The following is a 21,626-nucleotide window of genomic DNA, read 5'->3' as shown; positions in this document are numbered from 1 at the left end:
TGGGATCTGAATCTACAAGCCACAACATCTGATGACTGGAGGTGGGATCTGGATCTACAAGCTACAACATCTGGTGATTCGAGGTGGATCAGAATCTACAAGCCACAACATCTGGTGATCGGAGGTGGCATCTCAAGCAACAAGCAGGAGCAACAATCGGCCAACAAGAGAGCAGCTCGGAACATCGATCGCATGTGTGGGTGAGTGCTTGGCTTTTCTTCTGATGTGGACCAGGTTCTAGAACAGGGTTAGATTTTAGAACTGGTAAAAAGAGTGTGGAAACGCCTTTAGGTTTGGTAGTTTGCACAGTTGTTTTGGAAGTAGCCGACACTCGGAGCGATCATGGACCTACAAAAGCTGCAGAAACCGGAACTGTTGCAATTGTGTGAGGAATTGGGAATTGATACAAGTGGTTACTGTTACTGTCTTGTATCCTCCGTTCCAGGTTTATCTTATAAAGCATGAACAACAGCGGTGATAGAGGACAGCCTTGTCTTAATATGGATGGATGGACGGATGGATGGAATATAGGAGCGTCCCCTTTGAAACGATGTGGTAGCAGTAGCTATCATGCTCATTTTTCTACCTATATCTTAATTATTGATTTAGATTGGCTAACTAAACCATCATTCTATTTATTAAATTTTTGGTTCCAGACTGGCAGCGCCACCTGTGGCAGAAAAATAGAAACTGGGAATATGGGGGCCACGCCGGCCCCGCGTTCTCATTGAACTGCCGCATCCCCGCTCCTTTCCGTGCTCGTGCAGAACTCTCGCGCTGCATCTGTGACGCGTGGCAGTGTAACTTCAGCGGCGTGGCTTCAGAAAAATCTGCTTTCTTGACTTTTATTTTCTGTAAATCAAACTTGAATAAGGTTGAAAAGTTATCTGACAACACTTGCTCTCTGAAGCAGACGGTCAAATACACGAATGAACGGAATGTGCGTGTCGGAAGTCAGCAATCACATTGCATACGCTGCGTGCTTTGTATTAGTTAATCATTTTAAGGCGAAAACCTTTAATGGCTCATGCTGTCTTGGACAAAATATGTCGCGCTTTTGCGGCGTTCTGATTGGCCGAGGCGGGATGACGTCATAGAGGTCTTGACCAATCACAGAGTACCACCACAGTATGCGCGAATGCGTGCCTTATATGGCCATATGTTAATCGAATTAACGAATGACAAATTGGTAACTAATTAACTAATTCATTAATTAACTAATAAACGATTAATTAGGTGTTTAAGTAAATGATTATCTACCTAATCACTAATTAATCTGTTAATTCCTCATTAGTGCCAGTTGCGTAACAGGCACTCAGGCTTTCGCCTTTCACTACTTTAGTCGCTAAAGTCCCTCGTAATTTTTTAAGCGATAGCTTATACAGATCTTTCGATCCTAAAGCCGCCGGCGTAGTAATGTAGTAGTCCGCACCGAGTGTCGGAAATAATCGGTGGCTGCGCAAAAAAAAATCGGATCATATCGTATAATTTGCTGCTGTAGTGATTGATTGGTGTGTGTAACATGCGGTGACGAGTTTGTGATATCAATGTATTTGATTGATGAATTAAAGAAATCAAGGAATTAAAAAATGAAAAACAAATGCGTTGAAGGGTGTCAAACTGCTCAGAATGGGAAGCCAATGTTTGCTGATGCTAAGTATTGGCGTATAAAATAAAAAATATAAAAATTAAGTAATAAAAAAATAAAACAAATAAAAATTAGTAAAATAGAAAGTGTAAAGCACGATTCATGTGTCTGAAACGCTATCGCATCTTACCCTTAACGGGGGAGCTTAATGGTAATTTATGGGGTTTAATGTCTCAATGCGATTCAGGCTATGAGAGACAGCGTATAGTGGAGGGCTCCGTAAATTTCGGACACTTGGGATTTTTTAACGTTATGTCGCGCAGCATACGGGCGCCTTGCTTTTCGCCGACATCGAATAATTGGCTCACAGGAAGAGAAAGGCGCAATATCTGTCACACTAGTTTCTGTGGACACCTGAACCACGCCGTAAGGAAGGGAGATATGTGGGAGTAAAAGTGGAAATAGAGAAAGGAAAGCCGTAGCAGAGGACTACGGAGTAATTTCGATCACCTGGGGATCTCTAAAGTGCACTGACATCGCACAGCACATGGACGCATCTTCGTTTCGCCTCCATCGATACGCAGCTGCCGGTGGTCGGGATCTAACCCGGGTACTCCGGCACAGCTGGTCGGGCACCTTAACCACTGCACCACTGCTGCTGGGAAAACAATTGCAAAATCAAATTTTTGGTATATGCTTGAAATACTGAACTCTCTATAAGCACTACGAATTGAAGCACTCAAAGGCTCCTTCGATCGATGTTCTGCTCTGTCGAATATAAAGAGCACGCTTTATCTGTTTTCATATGGCATCCTTGTATAGGTGATCATATTCTCTTAGGATGAAAGTTAATTGTGTGCGAAGAAAAACATTTTTCTATGGCTGTGGTATCTTCTATGCCAGTGGTATCCATCCACTGGAAGCATTGAAAGATAAGCGATACGTTTTCCCCATCTATTCAAATATCACCCAGGGAATTGTTCGTGAGACAGCGGAACGTTTAAGCTCTGGAAAGCTAGGCTGGAAAGCTAGCTCTGAAGAAGCTAGTCTCATGCACTTTGGTTCTCACGCCATGTGGACTTGAATTTTGTGAGAATATGGTCTTTACTGGAGCACAACTGGCTGTGAAAACGCACTGTCCAGTGCATGAGGGCGTCAAACCAGTGCGCGACGCACACGCGTCAATAACTAAGGCGCAATCGCATACGAAACAATGTGAAGAAAATTTAAAACTAGTTTTAGTGCTTTATGTTTCTTTGTAAATTTTAACAGGGTTAGCATTTGCTGAGGAAATTTTGGGGAGATAATAGCACTTCTAAGACAGCTATTAAAGTCAACGCTAGCTGATACTTTATTCAATGCAGGCATGATCATCCCATGAAAAGTGAGAGCTTTTCTTCCGAGGCGGAAGATGCCCTTTCAAAGCTGAAACTTACGCTCACTTCAATACGAAACTGCTGTGCCCTTCGTGTAGATTAATGCACAGTAACTCATGCACTATCGTGGGGCAATAGCCAATGTTTCGAACTCTTCGCCCGCTAGTTAGAACGGCTTTCATGCTGTATTATAATGCACTGATTCGGCAAATCAATGGGTCCATTCTCAACCCACGAGAAATGCTTTCTGGCGAACAACTGTTCATTTTTAGTTTCATCATCATCGTCAGCCTGACTATACCCACTTCAGGGCGAAGGCCTTTCCCATATTTCTCCACTTAACCCGGTTCTGTGCTAGCTGCATCCACTTGACCCCTACGAACTTCTTAACCTCATCCACCCACCTAACTTTCTGCCGCCCCCTGCTACATTTCGAAATTACTTTTACTAGAGTGCACCACTGCATTTTCAATTGACAACATAGTAGAGCGCCCCAGAACAGGAACCATGCGCGGCAAGCCTGGATCAGCGTCGCCAAGAGAGAGAACGGAGTAGAACTATGCGTTTTAGACCTACGGTGTCTTGTACGGCCGGCTCACCTACTGCTGCTATCCTATGGGTAGTCGCAACCATCCCTTAAGCAGCAAGATGTAAGACGTCAAAATACCTTCGAATGGACGGATGGTGCAAGGCGGCCGAGGTTCAAAACTAGTTGCAAGCGCGCAGTGGCACTTCCTGTTGCATCGGCTAGGACGCAATCTGCACGGCCGCCTAAAGATGGGTGCGCGCGCAGATCCAGGCGGCCGTGCACAGTGGTGGCTGGTTACATTCGTCGCCATGGGGCAAGGAAGAGGTGGGGTGGGAAGGACAGACGGAAGGGTCTATGGCGTGTATGTTACTCAGTGAAAATGCCGAGATCAATTCCTGATACCACGGAAACAGTAAATAACCTGCTTCGGAGGTTTACAGACGGGGAGAGCAGCTCCGGGCCGGCAGGACACTGGGCTCGCTGTTCGCTTCTGCCTTAAGCGCAATAAAAGGGACGAGCATTCGATCATGCTTCTGCTGTGTTGCATCTTACCTTTGTAACAGCGCTTGCTTAGAAAGCTGGGAGAGAATAAGCTGGGACGAAAACAAAAACAAAAAAATGTGTCGCCCTGGAGAGAGGTTGTGCTTTGTTTACGAGGTTTTGGTTTTTGTGTGGATGAAACTAGAAAATAAATTAAAAGTAACTGCATTATTCGGTGGAAGCAATTGTAAGGTCATTACTTTTGCGGAGCAGTAATCAGTAATGCAATTTAATTACATTTTGCTATTCGCAGCAGAATAACTATTAGTGTAATTCGATTCCTTCTCAAAAGCAATTTTGCCATGCATGCATTGCAGCAATGCTTGTAACGCACCGTGGTAGTAAATTTCGAATATTGCTTGAAGATGCGGGTTGGTAGCGTGGCTGTGTATAATGCGTGTGTGCAGCAAATCTTGTCAGCTGTCACCAGTGTTCCTTTGCAGGTACAGCCTTGGTAAACCCGGATTGTTTTTTTTTTTTTTTTCATAGCGGCTTTGTTGACGTGATTTTTAAAGGCCGCAGCGCTCAAGTTCATGGAGACATCCGCGGAAGAGGAGTCAAGGTTCTCATGCCGTCAAAAGATCAGATTGGCGGCGGGGTAGTACTTGTTCTCGAGCGCTGCCAGGATGTTCTCAGCACACATCGTTGCCGTCTTGACCTTGGTGTCCCGACCATCCGCAGCCATGTTAGGAGTGACAACTGGAAAGCGGAAATGCGAATACTTCAGGCCCCTTTGGCGAAAGCTCCTAACTGTTCGCCGTAAAACATGAACATGGCATTCAGTCAAGCACTCCTGGATAGGAGGTGTAGAAGCATTGAGCCAGGTAAGGTGACTCGAAGCCCGCACCTCCGCTGGCCCATCGAGGCGCCTTCATCCCTGCTCTGATTGAAACGAATACAAGCTATATACAGGCAATTATTGAACAACATCCCTGCTCTGATTGAGCACTACTTTTTGCTCGCACCTTATCATTCTACGGACATTTCTTTTTCTACTTCGTTCATTTAGCGTTTAAATAACATTCTTGACTAAGTGTGCCTGCAGAACTGCCGGTTTTTGGCGCTTCTGTTCTGTTTAGCATATTAACTACATTGAACTGTGCGGCTAATTCATGTAACTTAGAAATAGTTTCATCGCTTTAAGATCGCCGTTTGCGACTATGCGGGCCGATCCCATTCCGGTACGTATGCCCATCCACTGCCAATTCTGCTCTCAAGCGTATCCCTTGCGTGTGCGGGGTTGCAGAGCGTAGCCTTGAAGGCGATGATCGCAATTGCGCTCTGTGTGTATTTGCCTGTAGCGACTAGCTCAGCCTACTGCGCAGCAAGTGAAGACCAGCTCGAAGCAACAATTTGCGTGGTCTGTAGGCTGATGGTTCAATATATGCTTTGGCCAATGTGCCCTGAGAGTGGAGTGGAGTGTTGTACGTTGGGTTGGGTTTGGTTCAGCCGCGCATAAGCGAAAGCGGCTTTCACGGGCCGAACGCACGGTTAAAAGCAAGTAACGCGGTGACTTCATACTTTTAGTTTAGCGCTACCGCTTACCGCTACCGTCTACCGCTACCGAGCGAGTGTCAGTACGCATGCGCAGATCACCCCGATGGCGACAGATAGCACGAGTTGCTGTCAAATTTCGGTGGACGCCGCACGCGGGGACCAATCAGTGCGTGCTGTGCTGACGGTGCGCGGTAGCGTTAGACGGCCGAGGTATAAGCGGCAGCGCTAAACTAAATGAGTTTTAGAATAGGGGGACCCAAGGCTTGGGGCCCCCAAGGAAATAGCGCGCGGCGGCGCAACGTGCTAGCCGAGCGGCGAGTTTTAGAATAGGGGTTTTCCCGACGCAGCGGAGCCGGGCTTGCGTTCGTCGATTGCAGCGCCACGACGGTAGCCAAGGAAAAGCATTTTAACATATAAAAGCAAACAACGCTATCTATATTCATCAAAAAGTACTATTATTGTGCAAAAACTATCTTAAGACTACCGGTTATATAAACCGTTTTCGTCAGACAAGACGAAATCGGCCAATTGTCAATCCAGGCCGAGACCGGGAAACCTCATTTGAACCTTCCGCGCTTTCCGCCGTCTGGTCCCCATGGCAACCAAAGGAGGCGAACTCGCTAAGCCTAACAGCTCGGTAAATCCGGAAGCAATCTGAAAATATAGTGCGTTTTATCGCTAAAATTTGGTTGTGCGGGCATCATGAGACATAGCATAAGCTTCGTTGGCCTTTCGTTTTCCATGAACGCGTGACACCATGGAGCGGTGACGACGAATGTGTGCCGAAGCGAGCGGCCGCCGCTTAGCCGAGCGTCGCCATGTTGCCGTAACCCAAGCGACCCAACGGCTGCTTGGGGCGAAAGCTATTTTGGAAAAATAGGGGCCGCCCCAAGCGTTAACCCAAGACCCCAAGCGCGCCTTACGTTCTGCGCATGCGCATTTCGACGCCCCAAGCTCCTTGGGGGCCCCAAAGCTTGGGGCCCCCTATTCTAAAACTCTCTAATAATGTCTCTAATGTGTGCCCATGTTGGCCACGGTGTTTCCACGTAGATGTGTTTGTAAGGTTAGTGGCGGTGAAGGGATACTGACGTCTAAATTAGGAGGTGGATACGGTGAGAATGAGAGAAGCAAGGGGGAAAAGAGAAGCAGTAAGTCTCACGCAATAAAGAGATGTTCCGGCTAACCGAGGGAGATGAGCATAGTGCGAAGGAACGAACGTTAACCTTGCCAATTTTATCTCGGAGTGCGCTATTAATGTACGCCATAGGGTATACATATATCTAGGCAGAGTAGTGGCAAGTTCTTCTACGATACGAATGACCTTATCAATAAACGCAAGGGTATGCATGAAAGTATCGGAAGCCGCATAAATTAGACCTAGCAGAGTAGTAATAATAGCGAAAGGAACACAGGATAAAGAACTGAAGAATGAAAAGATTGAGCTTGCGCTAATGAACGAAGGATGCAGGGAAGCAGCAAAAACGAAATTGTACAGGGCCAAAGACCACATGTCCATGAAGCAAATGACATTACTTTTGCAGTTTGACGAAACACTTACCCTATAGCCGAGGAATTGCAATATCGACAGCAGCAAATATAATCACAACATTAAAATGGTAATATTGTCACGTTGGTAAAAAGGCGTGTGAAGGCCGCTGAGCCGGTAACACAGAGAGCCCGGTGTTGGCGAAGTCCAGGGGCGTACTGTTCGAGCGCGAGAGGGAAACTTCGTCGTCGTCTGCTTTTCTGCCTTGTCTTCATCACACTGGCATCATTAGCTCCCCCGGTGAGGAAGCATCGACCCGATGCTCGAGGCAATTCACGGACTCACAAGGAGGGCGTCCTGGCGTGATAAGGTTTGAGTCGAACGACGTGGACCATCTCTGGGCGTGCGGCACGACTTGATCGTGGCGCCTCGCGAGGAAGAAATTCATAGTTGAGAGCGCCAACGCGGCGCAGAACTCGTTAAGGACCGAAGTAGCGACGCAAGAGCTTTTCACTAAGTCCGCGTCGTCGAATTGGAGACCAAACCCAGACCAGACCACCTGTCTGATATTCAACCTCGCGGTGCCGCAGGTTGTAGCGTCGCGCAATATTAGACTTTCCGTTGAAACAAGCAAGAAGAAATGAAAGCTTTTTAGCAGTTTGTGAGGAGAGCGTTAAGAGAGGATCCAGTCACGGTAAACTTGCAGAAGGGTGGTAAACACACTGAGCTACGAGAGCTTACAACCGTACTTCAAAGTCGAAGCATAGAAGACTTCTAGAAAATTATGAATTCTAAGGGTGTTAGAAATGAAAGACAGAAAATTATTGCTCGATTTGCTCTCTCGATAACGTATGGGCAGAAGTGGTGCCTGCTAATAGAATCAGAACATCGGTAACCTCAAACAACAACAGGAAAGGGTTACAGTGGCTTTCAGAAAAGGCACTGAAAAAAAAAAAATAATGTAAGTTCCTAACCCTATTTGCGAAATAGAATGGCGACAACTTAGCTGGCAGGACGAAGTGTGATATCGAGTTTACCTAAGAAAGTGTCTTCACTGATTCACAGTGTGTACTTGTAGTATTTAAAACACAGTGAAAGCATTGCAATTAGCAAGACTAATGTGCTATACATATATAGACATGGTTTGCTTGTTACTAATGGGCCAGAGTTAAATTCAAACAGGATGTCACACAACTTTCCCGATTATCTATTTTATTCCAAATGTTTTGGACGGTGGACCGTCCTTCTTTAAGGTAGAATTCTCACTTGAAGAAGGACGGAAGCAATAGGCCTGATAGTTAAACAGTGTTGACTATTAGTTTTTCTTATACATCGCGCTCTCTCATTTTCCTTTAATTTAATCAGTCACTACAGCCACCCACCGTAGCCGAGCTCTGTTGAGGCCACGGAGAAGGAAGCCAACGCAGCTCTTAGCCGGGTTAATCCAGCAGTAATTGGCTGCAGAAGTGCTTAACTACACTCCAGGCACAAGCCAAACTATTCCTACACGCAAGCGAAGCTTACGCTTCAGTATATTCTCACGCGCGAACTCCAATGGAGCACATGACGCGAAGGCCGCTGTAGGCCTGTTATGTTCATGCTTATTCGAACAGGCCTTTTGCGACGTGAAACAAACGGAGTGACGGTTTTCAGTGCTTCAGATAAGTTGACGCAGCTGACTAACAATTCGAGCATTTCTAGGGAACTGGTTTCGAAGGCAGCGTCGCTTGGCGCTGTGTAGGTGGCACGCTGCGTTTTTGCCTACACCCCATGTCGCTGCAGATCGCAGCGTTACCTTTGTTTACAAACATGACGCTTGTCTATAGCTTTTGAAAGACACTGGAGACATGCTATACCAGTGGTAAGAGCTGTTCACAAAGCGCGATTAAAGAATCAGCATGTACGAAGCAGACATGCGCGCATGCACTCACTGCAGTTACTGAGCTTGAGGAGAGGGTTGTCCATCGGCATAGGGGTGTTTCCAGCCGCATCCAGCGCTGCGAAGGCGATGGCACCGGTCTGGAGCGCTTGGCAGAGCGCCTCCTCGTTCACTACTTCCCGCCTGCACATTAAATTTTCACCACCAACGTTCACTTTGGATTTAGAGCTTACGCGGGATGACCTAAGGTGACCAACCCGGTGTTCATCTGTTACAAAATGCCTATAGCGTTCTTATCACTTCATCATCATTACCGCCTCCCACCACAACAGCCGCCTTCTTACAGCTCCTCAATCAGCGCATTACAGTGCATACAAAGCGGATGCTCATGACCTTAGTGACTATTTGCCATATACAGTTGAAACTCGATTTAACGAAGGTGAGGGGAGCCGTGAATTATTTCGTTAAATCGGGAACTTCGTTAAATCGAATGAGGCATTTCTCGATCCTATAATTTGATGCATTTGATTATCGGTATTCAATAAGATACCGCGGCATCATACTTGCGAATCCTTAATGCTGCCAAAATGAAATGCGGCCAGGAAAATGACCGTCGCCGGTAGCACGCAAGAAACAAAAATTGTTACTCATCAAGAAGAGCCCGAGAGGACTACAAATTTATTTTCCATCAAAGAAGTTGATGATATTTGCCTGCGCGCGCGTTGCGAGCAGTGACCGCGCCAATTTCTCATAGGTCTGAAGAGCTATAAGTAGCACTGTAGGCCTAACAAGCTGAACTTGTGAGAAGCATGCACTCAAAGGCACGGGAAAACATCCGCAGAAGCACAATGGCGAACGAACCACACGAAGCACGCCACAAAAAAAGCACCGAAGTGCAACACCGCCCCTTGGAATGCGACATGAGACGGGTTTTTTTTTCTTACATATACGCAGTTCATCTGTGAAGATATACGTCTTTCTTTTGGTGTACTGGCCAACAACATTGAACTGGAGCTTATGCGAGCGTGCCACACTTGAGTCCGCACTATCTCATAATATCTGCCAGCTATTTGGCATGATGTGGAGCTGGTTGCAATATCAATTGGTAGTTTCTGTTTCGAGGGCGTAAGCATATGGGTTATGTCTCTGCGCTCACCTGCTAACGCTGATGAAGATGGCCGTGCGTTTCATGAGGTGGAAAGTCTTCTCGTTGAACATTTGCTGCGACTCCTTGTTGAGCGGACAGCAAACGATCACGATGTCGCTGTTGCACAGGAGGTGCTTCAGGGTGGTGTACTGGATATCGTACGGCATAGCTGCACAGCCGCCAGGAAGGCACGGCAAGGCAGGTCATGCATGAATTCGGTTATAAGCATGTCGTACACGCATGCTGCGCAGGCCGTGTACATCTTCGGAAACAGGCATGACTTTTCTTGCTGTGGAGTAGTGACTGTCAGTGCTATCAAGAAAAAGTAACTAGCCATTCTTTCCCTTTTAATAGCCGCCGTAAAATTAGCCCTCCTCTTATCTGCCATACCGTAGCGAGCGAGCCCTTGCTGACATGAAGTTTCGATCCGTGATCAGTCATTTGGATTGAGCGCGCTTTTCCTTGTGTTCTCTTTTATTGCTGAATGGTTATCTTGTATCACGGAAAGTGCTGTTATATATTTCAATAAAACATGGTGCTGGGCTAGTTGGTTATTCATACTTGGTAAGAAAACAGCGCAAAAAAGACAACCACAGAAGAGGAGGTAGTGTCATCTCCTGTAGGTTGTCTTTTTTGCGCTGTTTTCTTACCAAGTATGCTTACATATATTGAAACAGAGCCAGAACCTCCAGTCGCCCACTGGCCGTTGAGAGCATCCCTGTGCGAGTTTCTTCAATGCTCAGAAAATTCTATTATGTCTATGGCCTTCGCTAGATTCTGTGTGCGCTTGCGTTTGCGCGAAAATGGGGAGGAGATAAGATTGCGGGTAATGGGAAGTTTAGTCAGCTTGCCTGTGGCCCAATATAGAGAAAGGTTCGCCAATCAACAGATAGAACAAAAGGCCACGCGCGCACTTAAGTCTGTTAAATGTTTAGAGCCCAGAGGGTTTCTTTCTAAGCCGTGTAGTGAGGCTCCTTTAGCCCACGTGCAAGTCTTACCCAATGGAGAAAGCGGGACCAAATATCTTGCTGTAAGAAAATTTAGGAAAGTGGGAATGCATTACGAGTCATACGGTGTGGCTCAGAAGCAAAACCCTGGGCTCTAAACTTTAGACAAATTCTGTGCATGCTCGCGTGTGTGCACGCACACAAACATATAAATAGAAGCCCACAGCTTTTAACATTAATCAAGCTGACATTCATGCTTGTAGCTTTTTTGCGGCAAACTTCGATTGAATTAAGAAGGCGGCCGCGTCCGACAGGATGTCAGTATTGTGGTATTTAGAAGGGTAGCTATTGTTCTCAAAGACATGAACAACGCGGCCGATTGACTCATGGAAGCTGGCCAGTCACGGTATAACGAGACAGCTGCGTCATCGTGATAACAACGTAGAAATGACAGCGCTATAGTCGCAAAGTGCGCTCGAGAAAACGTAACAACAAGCGTCAGCGTTAAGGCAAAAGCGGACGCTGTGCGCTCCCATCAACGCGTGGGAGAACCATGGTGGTGGTGAAAAACATTTAATTAGAAAATGAGAGTGTGCAGGCTCAAAAAGGACCCTTTACATGAGTGGAGTCTTTAGTCCGGGACCCCGCTGGATAAAGCCGCCGCCCTCGCCCGTTTCGCCAGAGCCCGTTGGGACCCTATGCGATGAGCAGCTGAGCAGGGCCGCCTCCCATGCCTCTCGGGTGGGGAAAGGAGTAGGGCAAATGGTAGGATTCTTTTGACATTCCCACACCATATGGTAGACATCGGAAGTCTCCCCACAGTGTGGGCACCGCCCATCTATATTGGAATCGAAATGTTTAGCTTTAGCAGGACACAACAAGGTGTTGATCTGCAGGCGCCTCAGGGTTCGTTCGTCCTCCCTACTCAACCCATTTGCAGAAGTCGGGCAAAGCTGACGTTATTCGTAAAAGTCAATTAGAATTTCGCGAAACCGCAGGAGCGGTTGCCTATGCTCGAAGCCGGAGGAATCTGTGTGAGGAGCCCGGTAAGTAAGCGCTCGGGCAGCCGCGTCAGCGGCTTCGTTATCTCGCAGACCCTGGTAGCCCGGAGTCCAAATGATGCGTTTGGGAGAGGGATCCGATTCCATCAGAGCCTGTCTAAGAAAGTGGTAGGGTAATGGTGACACCTCGCCGGCCACATAATGCTCACAGGCTCGTCGTGAGTCTGTTATTATTGTTCTCGATTTCGGGTCCGCGGCGGCCAACGCAATGGCGACCTCCTCTGCCTGCACAGAATTAAGAGCTCGATAGGAGAGCCCGTTCACGTTGAGGTCCCGGTGAACTACAGCTGCCGTATAGAATCCAGAGGGTGACGGCCCTGCCACGTCCTCGTAGTAGACCCCTGTGTCTGTCCCGTGTTGATGTTCAAGTGCCCGAGCCCGTGCTGCTCGTGTACCTTCATATGTTTGCTTATCCATGTTTCGAGGGAGTAGCTGGACCCAGAGCTTGTGACGCCACAACTCCGGGATCCGAAATGTCTCCTTTGGTGTGCATTCGTGTTGTATGTGTAAGCGGTCTAGCAGGCGGAGCCCGGCTGCCGTCTGCGAGAGTCGCGTGTATTGGTTCACAAGATGGGCCTCCCGTAGTTCCTGGTAGGAGTTATGCACCCCCAGTGCTGACAACCTCGCGTTAGAGGTGGCAACCGGGAGATCCAATGCTCGCTTTGTGACTTTCCTGATTATTGCATCAATGCGTTCTTCGTGTTGTTTCGTGGTGCGTAGGAACGGCACGGAGTATATGATCCTGCTGGTCACGAAGGCATGGGCGAGCCGAAGCGCGTCCCTGCCACGTAACCCACCGCGCTTGTTTGAAACGCGGTGGATCATACGTCCGACCTGTTCACCGACTCGCTAGAGTTTGACGAGGGTAGACTCCGGTCTTAGGGTATTGTGAATAAATAAGCCCAAGATCCGGAGCTCCTCAACCTCTTTGATGGGGCATCCCGTCAGCGAGATGTGTAGACTCGTGTTATGTTTTGGGCGTGATCGGATATGTAAAAGTTCAGATTTCGCGGGAGCACATTAGAGTCCACAGCCAGCTGCGTAACCATCAACTATTGTGGCGGCCCGCTGGAGGCGGTCCTCTATGTCTTCAAGGCTCCCCTTGCTCGTCCAAATTGTTATGTCATCCGCGTACTGACGCGTGATGAATGCCTTCCACCCGGGCCAATTGGTGTGGAAGCTGCATCATTGCTATATTGAAGAGGAGTGGCGACAAGATCGCCCCTTGGGGTGATCCCATGGTGTAAGGTCCGTGCTCCTCGTCTTCGATCCTGAGGAGGGCCTGACGCTTCGAGAGAAAATCTCGAATGTAGGCGAAGGCATTGTGCCCACAGTTAGTTGAACTCAAGATAGACAGGATACTGCCATGTTTGATGTTGTCAAACGCCCCCTTCAGATCGAGGGCGAGGATGGCCTTGTTATTTTGGCGCATGGCAGTAGGTCTGATTATATCTCGGTGTAATTGGAGTAGGACATCCTGTGCCGACATGTGCGCGCGGAACCCGAACATGGTGTCGGCAAAGAGTCCCTTGGACTCCATGTATGGAGAGAGGCGATCCCTTATCATAGTCCCCATGAGATTGCCCACACACGATGTGAGGGATATGGGCCTCAGGTTGTCTGTATTCACCGTCTTCCCTAGTTTCGGAATGAAAGTGACCAATGAGGTCTTCCAGTCTGGTGGGAGTGGACGCCCGTCCCAGATCTGATTAATGTACCATCGATCGCGCGATTACGCGCGCTTAGGGTGCCTCGATGCTTTTCGCGCCTAAGGAATCGAGGCACCCAACGCAGGGATTTTACGCGCGTTCCGCCATCTGCAGGCGCGTAGTCAGAGGGAGGGCTTATGGGGCTCTAGCCCCCCACGAAATTTTTTGTACTGTCATACACCGCAGACCAAAACAGCTACCAGAGCCGGAAATCAATCTGGACCTTTGTCTCCAGTATGCCTTTTTCACGCTCAAAAAGAGATTTCTGCGGGAATAAAAAAAGCGAAAGGTGAATTTAGTTTTCTGAAATCACCCATCGGACCATACAAAGGAGACAAGCCATACTACTAGATAACCTGATAAAGCGCGCAGAGATGGAATGCGTGGGGAAATAATAATAATAATAAAAAACAAAAACTAGGAGAGAGCGTGACGCCACGTGCGCAACCTCCACAGGCCAAACTCGATCTTCTGATGCCGCGCTGTCTTCTCCCTCTCGGGCTTCTTGTTCACACTGAATCTCAGTGTTTTTATGTTGAAGTGGTCTGCTGAGAGTCCTCGTCTGTTCGTAACACTTTAGTTTGTTAGAGTGCAGATGCTGCATTATAATCAAAATTATAAGCACACTGGAGAGTGTGCAGAGAACAATTTCATCCGCGGGTCCGTCAAGAACACTACGTATTCGAGTTAATGTTAATTGTATATGGCTGAAAAACTGCCTGTGAAGAATTTTCAGTTCTGCAATTGTTAAATTAAACGAATGATTTTCGTCTGAAACAATTCATGTGCAGGATACTCGATGGATCACGAAAGTCCCGGATGGTACTATTCTTCCGTGCAATCTTTGCATCCCGGCATGCAGAATTCATGGCGCAGTCGAGAGGTGACAGGTTGGCGACAGGTATCTCGATACTGAGGAGGCTGAGCAGCAACGTCAGCCCCCCTCAAAAAACATTTCTGGCTACGCCACTGGCCATCTGTCGAGTGGAAGGCGACTCTCGCAGCTCAGGAGACACGCACTGGCCCCAGCTACCCCGGTCGCGTCAAGCCGCAGATTGGGCATGGGGTCGAGAAAGTCGGCTTATATGCTTCGTGAAGACGAAGCTAGGGCATCGAACAAATAAATCTATTGTTTTCAGCGAATGCAAAAATAGTGCATTACTTCTCTTCTTTATACAACACGTCTACACGAAGTCATATCAGTTTAGCATTCGGCTCTTCAGGTTTACATAGAGGCTGTTAAAACTTGTGCAAGTCGGTCTATAGACTGGCAATAATCTGAACTTTTTTCCTGGCGCAGTAGCTGAATGACAAATTTTCTTTACCAAAGGCAAAAGGAGAAAATACTCACGGTCTAGTTTTGGGCGCCTGTTGTGATACAGGAAGCTTCTAAGTTTGAATGACCTGAGCCGGTTTACAATTTCCATTCCTGAAACATAAGCGGCAGTTTCAACAAGACTAAGCATTTCCTATCACGTTTGATCAAGATTGGTAGCCCGTACTACCGCATACAAACGATATGTTTGTTCTGCATTAAATTGGTCGCTTTTGCTAATGGGCAGTTTAGTGTTCTTTGCAAACTTTTTACAGCTACTGCGCACAGTTTCATGTTTTTCAGCGCGCTTTATATTACGTGAACTAGTGACTCCTGTAACACGATACGGCACAATAATTGTTGGTGTCAGAACTTCATCCCCCCCCCCCCCCCCCCCCTTTTTTCTTACTACATCTTATTACCTTCCCTCTGAGCAGCTGTATCAACGTGTGTGTTGCATAGAAGGCGGTGTAATGGCGAGTGTCAAACGTATGAGCGTTGCACGTGTAGTGGCTGTGAGGCCGTTGCTGGGATTACGCACCGATGCCACCCAAGCCAATAATTCCGGCAACCTTGCCGACAATCTCAGGACCAACAAGCCAGGACAGGCTGGTGGTGGGTGTCCAGTTTCCCCTGCAACGATAGAGACACCATGTGCTAATCAAATTGTTTGTAAATAGCGCAGCAAGGGCGCGACTGTTGGCAAAGTCCTTTTTTTTTCTTCTTTAGAACGTTAGGTGATATCGAAGCATACCTCGCATTCGTATCAGAATGAAGTTCTGCTTCGCCATATTAACGTGAGTGGTAGTTCAGCGCAGCTGGGGCAGCATTTTACTCTTTGTTCAAATTGTAATCATTCCACACAAAATATACGCACTTTGTTAACTTTGTGCTAAACATCGTTCATATTGTCTGTACCGATGACCCACCGTGGTGGCTCAGGGGTTTTGGCGTTCGGCTGCTCACCCAAGGGTCGCTCGTTCATGAGAAACTTGAGGGAGCCCCCCCCCCCCCCCCCCCCCCCGCCCACACACACACACGCACACGCATGTGCAAATACACATACAAGCGTACTTGCGGTATGAGCCAGTTCGTAATTAACCCGTGCAACTGTTGCATTCCCGAGGTTTAGCGTTTTATACACTTGCCTTCTTGTGGGCCATGTTTATTCACGAGTGCATTGTGGCTGCTACCAGACCTCATTTATTGTGCAGTTCTGACTTTTGATCAGCAGAGTAGCTTTTGTGGTCATGAAAAATTTGTAGTTAACGGAGCTATGTAAATTATTCCTTTTTCGTTTATGGTGATGACTTGCGCACGGAAAAGCAATACCTTGCGAAAAACAAAGATTACAATAGTGTCTGAATGCGCTGAACCACATGAAACCACACGTCACTGGCGCGCGCGGCTCGTTCAATATTCAGGGTGGTCTTGCAGTGACAACACAAGCGCAGCGACCGTGTTTTGCTATAAGCTGGACGCAGACCAGAAGTGATTCCCTCTCAGGTAACCTTCGATTAGAATAGCGGAGAGGAACCTTTGACTTACGCCCTTATTGCGTCGAAGCCCTCGGAGATTCTTCTCGATGCCATCAGTATGAGCGCCACTGCGACCTCGGCCACGGCGTCGTTCTGCACATGAGCCGTGTTGCCGACATGAATGCCGCTGTAAAGCAGATATAACATCGTACGTCATTATAGCTATGGACATCGTCAGCCTACAGTTCCGCATTCGCAATAGAATATGAGTACCGTCGCGAAATCACCCGATAAACCTTCACTCACCATCTGGAAGCGTTTCTGTGGAAGACAAACGAGCGTCCCCTTCCAAAACTTAGTGTGGTTTTGTTGCCGAGACCATACGCACGCTTACTTAGAATGTAGACGAACGCGTTGAGCTCAGATTGCGATATTTCTTGCGGAGTACTCAAGGATTTGGAGTATACTCACCGTTTGCGGCACTCGTCCAAGTCGATATTGCCCAAGTGAACCGACATGGTGGACACCACTCGCAAGCGGGGACCTGTGTGTCGCAAGACGGGGCCATCCAATATCATCTAACATTGGTTGGGATCATCCATTAATGGCTTCTAGCGCATTCGTATCTGAAAGGTTTGCTCTAATAAATGCACGATTAAATTAATTATCGGTCGTGTTACAGGGGCGTTACTCACTAATAACACTGCGGGTACAGCTCATTTTCGCAAAGCCTGTAAATTGGCACAGTGTTACATGGCAACCATTTATGCTTTCTTCACGACCTTTACAGCTCTTGTAAGCGGCTTCCATCAACACAGCTCGTCTCGTCTGAGCGACATGTTTTTCAAACCGGAGATCAAGCTTTAACTTCACACGCAGTTTGAAGAATGATAATTATATCCCATTTACAATCTATTGGACTAAATCATTTTAGGACAACGTTTTCTTACCGACCATGTCCAGCGTTGTCGCGTTGATCTGCTCGTAGTGTTGGATGAAGAGAGCGTCCATCCCGCGCACATACTTGGGCCACATCTCCAGCCAATTGACCGGAGTGCAGGGTGCGCTGGTCACGACGCACCTGCGTAAGAGGTGTGCCGCGCGAACGCTCGATTCGCCATCCGTGACTGTGAGACGTGCATTTGCGGCGTGAAACACATTGACTTTATATACCGAGTGATTGTTTTCCCAATTTACATATTTCTATTTTAAAACGGGATATATTGGATGGCTCCATGTTTTAAATCTTAATCGGTAATGTGGCTCTAAATATCGAACGTAACAAATACGCATCTGAAAGCTCGTTGATTTGGTTTTCACCCATTGTACATTTATAAAATGGCGTCGCTGCGGGTGGTATTTCGAAATCAGGGCATCTTCTATATCGTGATATATCCTAATGGAGTCTATATTTTGGTGCATAACTTGGAAATGCAAGCTAAAGAAGCGCAACAATATTTTTACTTTTTTTTTCGCCAGTCTTTCTTATATGGTGGAAAAAAGGACCGCGTAGAAGATATCAACAGCCTCGGGAAGGAACAGCAGTTTACATTAGGTAGCGAAATACTGGAAGTAGTAGGCGAATATGTCTACTTAGGACAGGTAGTAACCGCAGACCCGGACCACGAAAAGGAAATAACAAGAAGAATACGATTGGGATGGAGCGCATTTGGCAAGCACTCGCAGATTATGACTAGCAGCTTACCGGTATCGCTCAAGAGGAAAGTATACAACAGTTGCATCTTACCTGTACTCACCTATGGGGCTGAAACGTGGAGGCTAACCAAGAGAGTTCTACTTAAGTTGAGGACAACCCAGAGGGCTATGGAACGAAAAATGGTAGGGGTAACATTAAGAGATAGAAAGCGTGCAGAGTGGGTCAGAGAAATAACTCAAGTTACTGACATTCTAGTAGAAATTAAGAAGAAGAAATGGACATGGGCAGGACATGTAGTGCGAAGAGAGGATAACCGATGGTCGCTGAGAGTAACAAACTGGATTCCAAGGGAAGGAAAGCGTAGCAGGGGGCGGCAGAAAGTTAGGTGGGCGGATGAGATTAAGAAGTTCGCAGGGGTCAAGTGGATGCAGCTAGCACAGAACCGGGTTAAGTGGAGAAATATGGGAGAGGCCTTCGCCCTGCAGTGGGTATAATCAGGCTGATGATGATGAGAAGATATGTTGCAAAAAAAAAAAAAAAAAAAAAAAACAACTCACTTCACTGGTTTGAATAAATGTACTTGACTTTAAAGTGAGTAATATATTGTTTTACATAATTAATATAAGATATATAACTAATTAGGTGCAATTCAATAAAACACTTTCAAGGTTGCCACACGACGGGAAACAAAATTGCTGGCGTCGTCTAAATGCCCAGTGCACCAACGTTTTAACGCAGGCTCATGACTCGCCAGCATGTCTGGTCGCGAGAAGTGTCACACTTCTTCGCGAGATTCAGCGGGATACCGCAAGATTGTAATGTCATCGCTTGGTGACGTCATCAGCCATGGCCGGATGAGATGACGGCACATCTGATCCTGTATATAACCGAAACTGACGTCATCATGACGTCACATCCGGTCATGACATCACGTCTGGTCATGACCGATGACATCACAAGGCGATTCAGGCATATACGAAGCTGACCCTGCCAGGAGTCCAATCCAGGCGTCCGTGCTGCGCATTTCATTTGGCGCTTCCTCGAACACCGAGATTCCACGGGTTACCGCGAGATTCTGACGTCATCGCCTGGTGACGTCATCGGCCATGAACGGACGTGGCGTCATGACCGGATTCCGGTCACGTATAACAACCGGAGCTGACGTCATTATTACGCTGCATTCGGGTCATGATTGTGATGATATCACCAGGCGAATCACGCATATACGAAGCTGACCCTGCCGGGCATCCGATCCAGGGGTCCATGCAGCTCCTTTCATTTGCCGCTTCCTCGAAGGCCGCACCACAGAGCATGCAGAAGAAGACGCAGTACAGCAGGAAGCAGCGGCGTTGCAAACAAAGGCTCTCGCGTCATTTCACTTTAGTGCTCTAAAGTGCCCTGAAAACATTTTTAAATGGGTGCCTAAAATTTTTCGCAGAAACACCATGTATATTAACTTAATTGATAGAAAAAAGGTGAAAAAAAAAAAGCAGGAGGCAATGAGAGGGGCGAAGAACAGACAGAGGGCCTTTAAACGCAATACGCAGAATGCAAAGGTTGGAGACGGCCCTATTACCTTTCGATTGTGATCTGTAACGTAGCGTCTACGCAGTACGCTTCCCGGCTGTGGTTATTAAGGTAGTGATTGGTGGGGAAAAACGCAGGCAGTGCAAGGAAGCAAGCAGTCTATGTTTTATATGTACAAATCATCGTTCTTACAGTCTACAGAGTTCAATGAATTGGAGACACTAGTTGTTATTTATCGTGCATAATATAATCGAACAAAAACCGTTTTTACGGATTTCAAACTAGGCAACTATTCAAGTTTCGAGAGAAGAAAATAAATTAAGTGATTTTTTTTTTAATTCATCATTTAGAAGCGACACCACTGGCTTAACCTAATGCATATGCCACGAACATCAGAAGACCAATGAGCGTGCGTTTGGCATTCTTTGTCCGCAGATTGTTTTGCACAATGACAATTCATTGTAGCCCCGTTCACTAAATATTTTTGCCTCTAAAGCAAGAAACTGTATCTTCATGTTTGCTAAATGCTGCTAAATGCACTGTATTATGCGATCAGAAGAGCGAAAATTTGGACAAGTTGGTTTACATGCATGTTTATAAAAAGCTCGAAGTATACACGTCGTTCCTTTCTTCGTCTTTGTGTCTAGTTTGCTTCAAAAATTATGCGATCAACTACAAGGACTGTAACCTAATTTACAACTCCGATGTGCTAAGAATTTACACTGTTCATGAACGCCCATAGATTATGTAATATGCATCTGTAATCAGTTTACGCGCTCTGACGTGAGATTCACAAGGCTGCACTAAGGCTAGCGTCAAAGTGGTTACTTTAACCTGGCTAATGTAATTTGGCGCTCCGTACGCCAAAGGCACTTTAGTGTGTCCTTAAAAAAGCTGCATTTATCTGCTGCCTGTGAACAGTCTAGCGTGAATGCATGCAGTCGCGAATTTTGCACCAGTGTGCATCAATTAATGTTTTATAAGCCACATGTAGAGTGGACTGCGAGGCTCATTACCAGGCAAACATGTCTGGTCACCATTAGAGAGCGTCTCCTCCACTAGTAATTCAGGCCCCTTAATGCGGTCATTCTCGCGCTCATGGTAAATGTGCAGAAGCGGTTTGCAGGCTTCGCGCTATAGTACCATCGATATCGTAGGTTTGCTTTCACATTTTTGTTTGGGAATTTTGGTCGCTTAGAGGAGAGCAGGAGAATGGCGAGACTAGGACGCCTGACATTAATAGATACGCTGCTTTGAGCGGAGCATGAAAAGGCATGGACGTGAAGTTGCAGCTTACTTCGACTCCAGTATCTCTATGGCCTTGGGAGGTATGTCGGTCCTGCTTACGAAGACCTTGTACATGCCAGACGCAGCCATGTGTCCCAGGCTTCAGCGGTGTCGGGTCTTCGATCGAGGCCGTCGGCGGGTGTCAGCTCGAAGTATTAGAGCAGGGAGGTGGTTGCGCCCGATGATATAGGCTCACCGTTGCTTAGAAAAGTTACCGCTTCGTTAAAGCGCAGTGGCCTGGAATGGGCGCCATTGCTGGCCTCGCGGGCTTGCACTGACGATGGAGCTTCCACCTGTGCTGATGGCGTGCCTCTCCTTGTCTGCATGTCCACACGTTCGCTAACTTTTGTAAATAATGCAGCTACAGCTACAGCAGTTAAAGCAAGACTAAGACTACTGGAAAGAGACCCTGGAAATAGAGTCACAATGTCAACTATCCAATGAATTCAGTTTTCTTCTTCTTTTAGTTCCCTCACACGCACCAAGGGAAGTAAACCACGAGTGCACGAGCAATATACGAGAAGCGACTTGTTCGATATATCGCACCTGGAGCCATTCGCATTATTTTTCTGCCTAAAAATTGTGTGGCTTTAAGCATAGCTT

The 21,626-nt window shown here is 47.1% G+C and overlaps 1 protein-coding gene and 1 pseudogene across 1 annotated transcript; both read right to left on the bottom strand.

Moving 5' to 3' along the window:
* Nucleotides 1–4,607: 4,607 nt before the first annotated feature.
* LOC146204864 (glyoxylate reductase/hydroxypyruvate reductase-like) lies at nt 4,608–21,113 on the bottom strand. Its single transcript, XM_084605436.1, has 9 exons — nt 21,034–21,113; nt 17,503–17,633; nt 17,024–17,096; nt 16,623–16,739; nt 15,616–15,707; nt 15,111–15,188; nt 10,052–10,211; nt 8,948–9,078; nt 4,608–4,732 (listed from the first exon to the last, which is right to left on the bottom strand). The coding sequence occupies exons 1-9, from the start codon at nt 21,111–21,113 to the stop codon at nt 4,608–4,610; spliced, it is 987 nt and encodes a 328-aa protein (XP_084461562.1).
* LOC146204865 (uncharacterized) lies at nt 11,621–13,761 on the bottom strand (annotated as a pseudogene).
* Nucleotides 21,114–21,626: the final 513 nt, after the last annotated feature.

Source organism: Amblyomma maculatum, chromosome 1, assembly GCF_055883805.1.
Source record: "Amblyomma maculatum isolate TAMU_Amacu chromosome 1, ASM5588380v1, whole genome shotgun sequence".
In the NCBI taxonomy this organism is placed as follows: domain Eukaryota; kingdom Metazoa; phylum Arthropoda; class Arachnida; order Ixodida; family Ixodidae; genus Amblyomma; species Amblyomma maculatum.
This window is presented reverse-complemented; position numbering and strand designations above follow the sequence as displayed.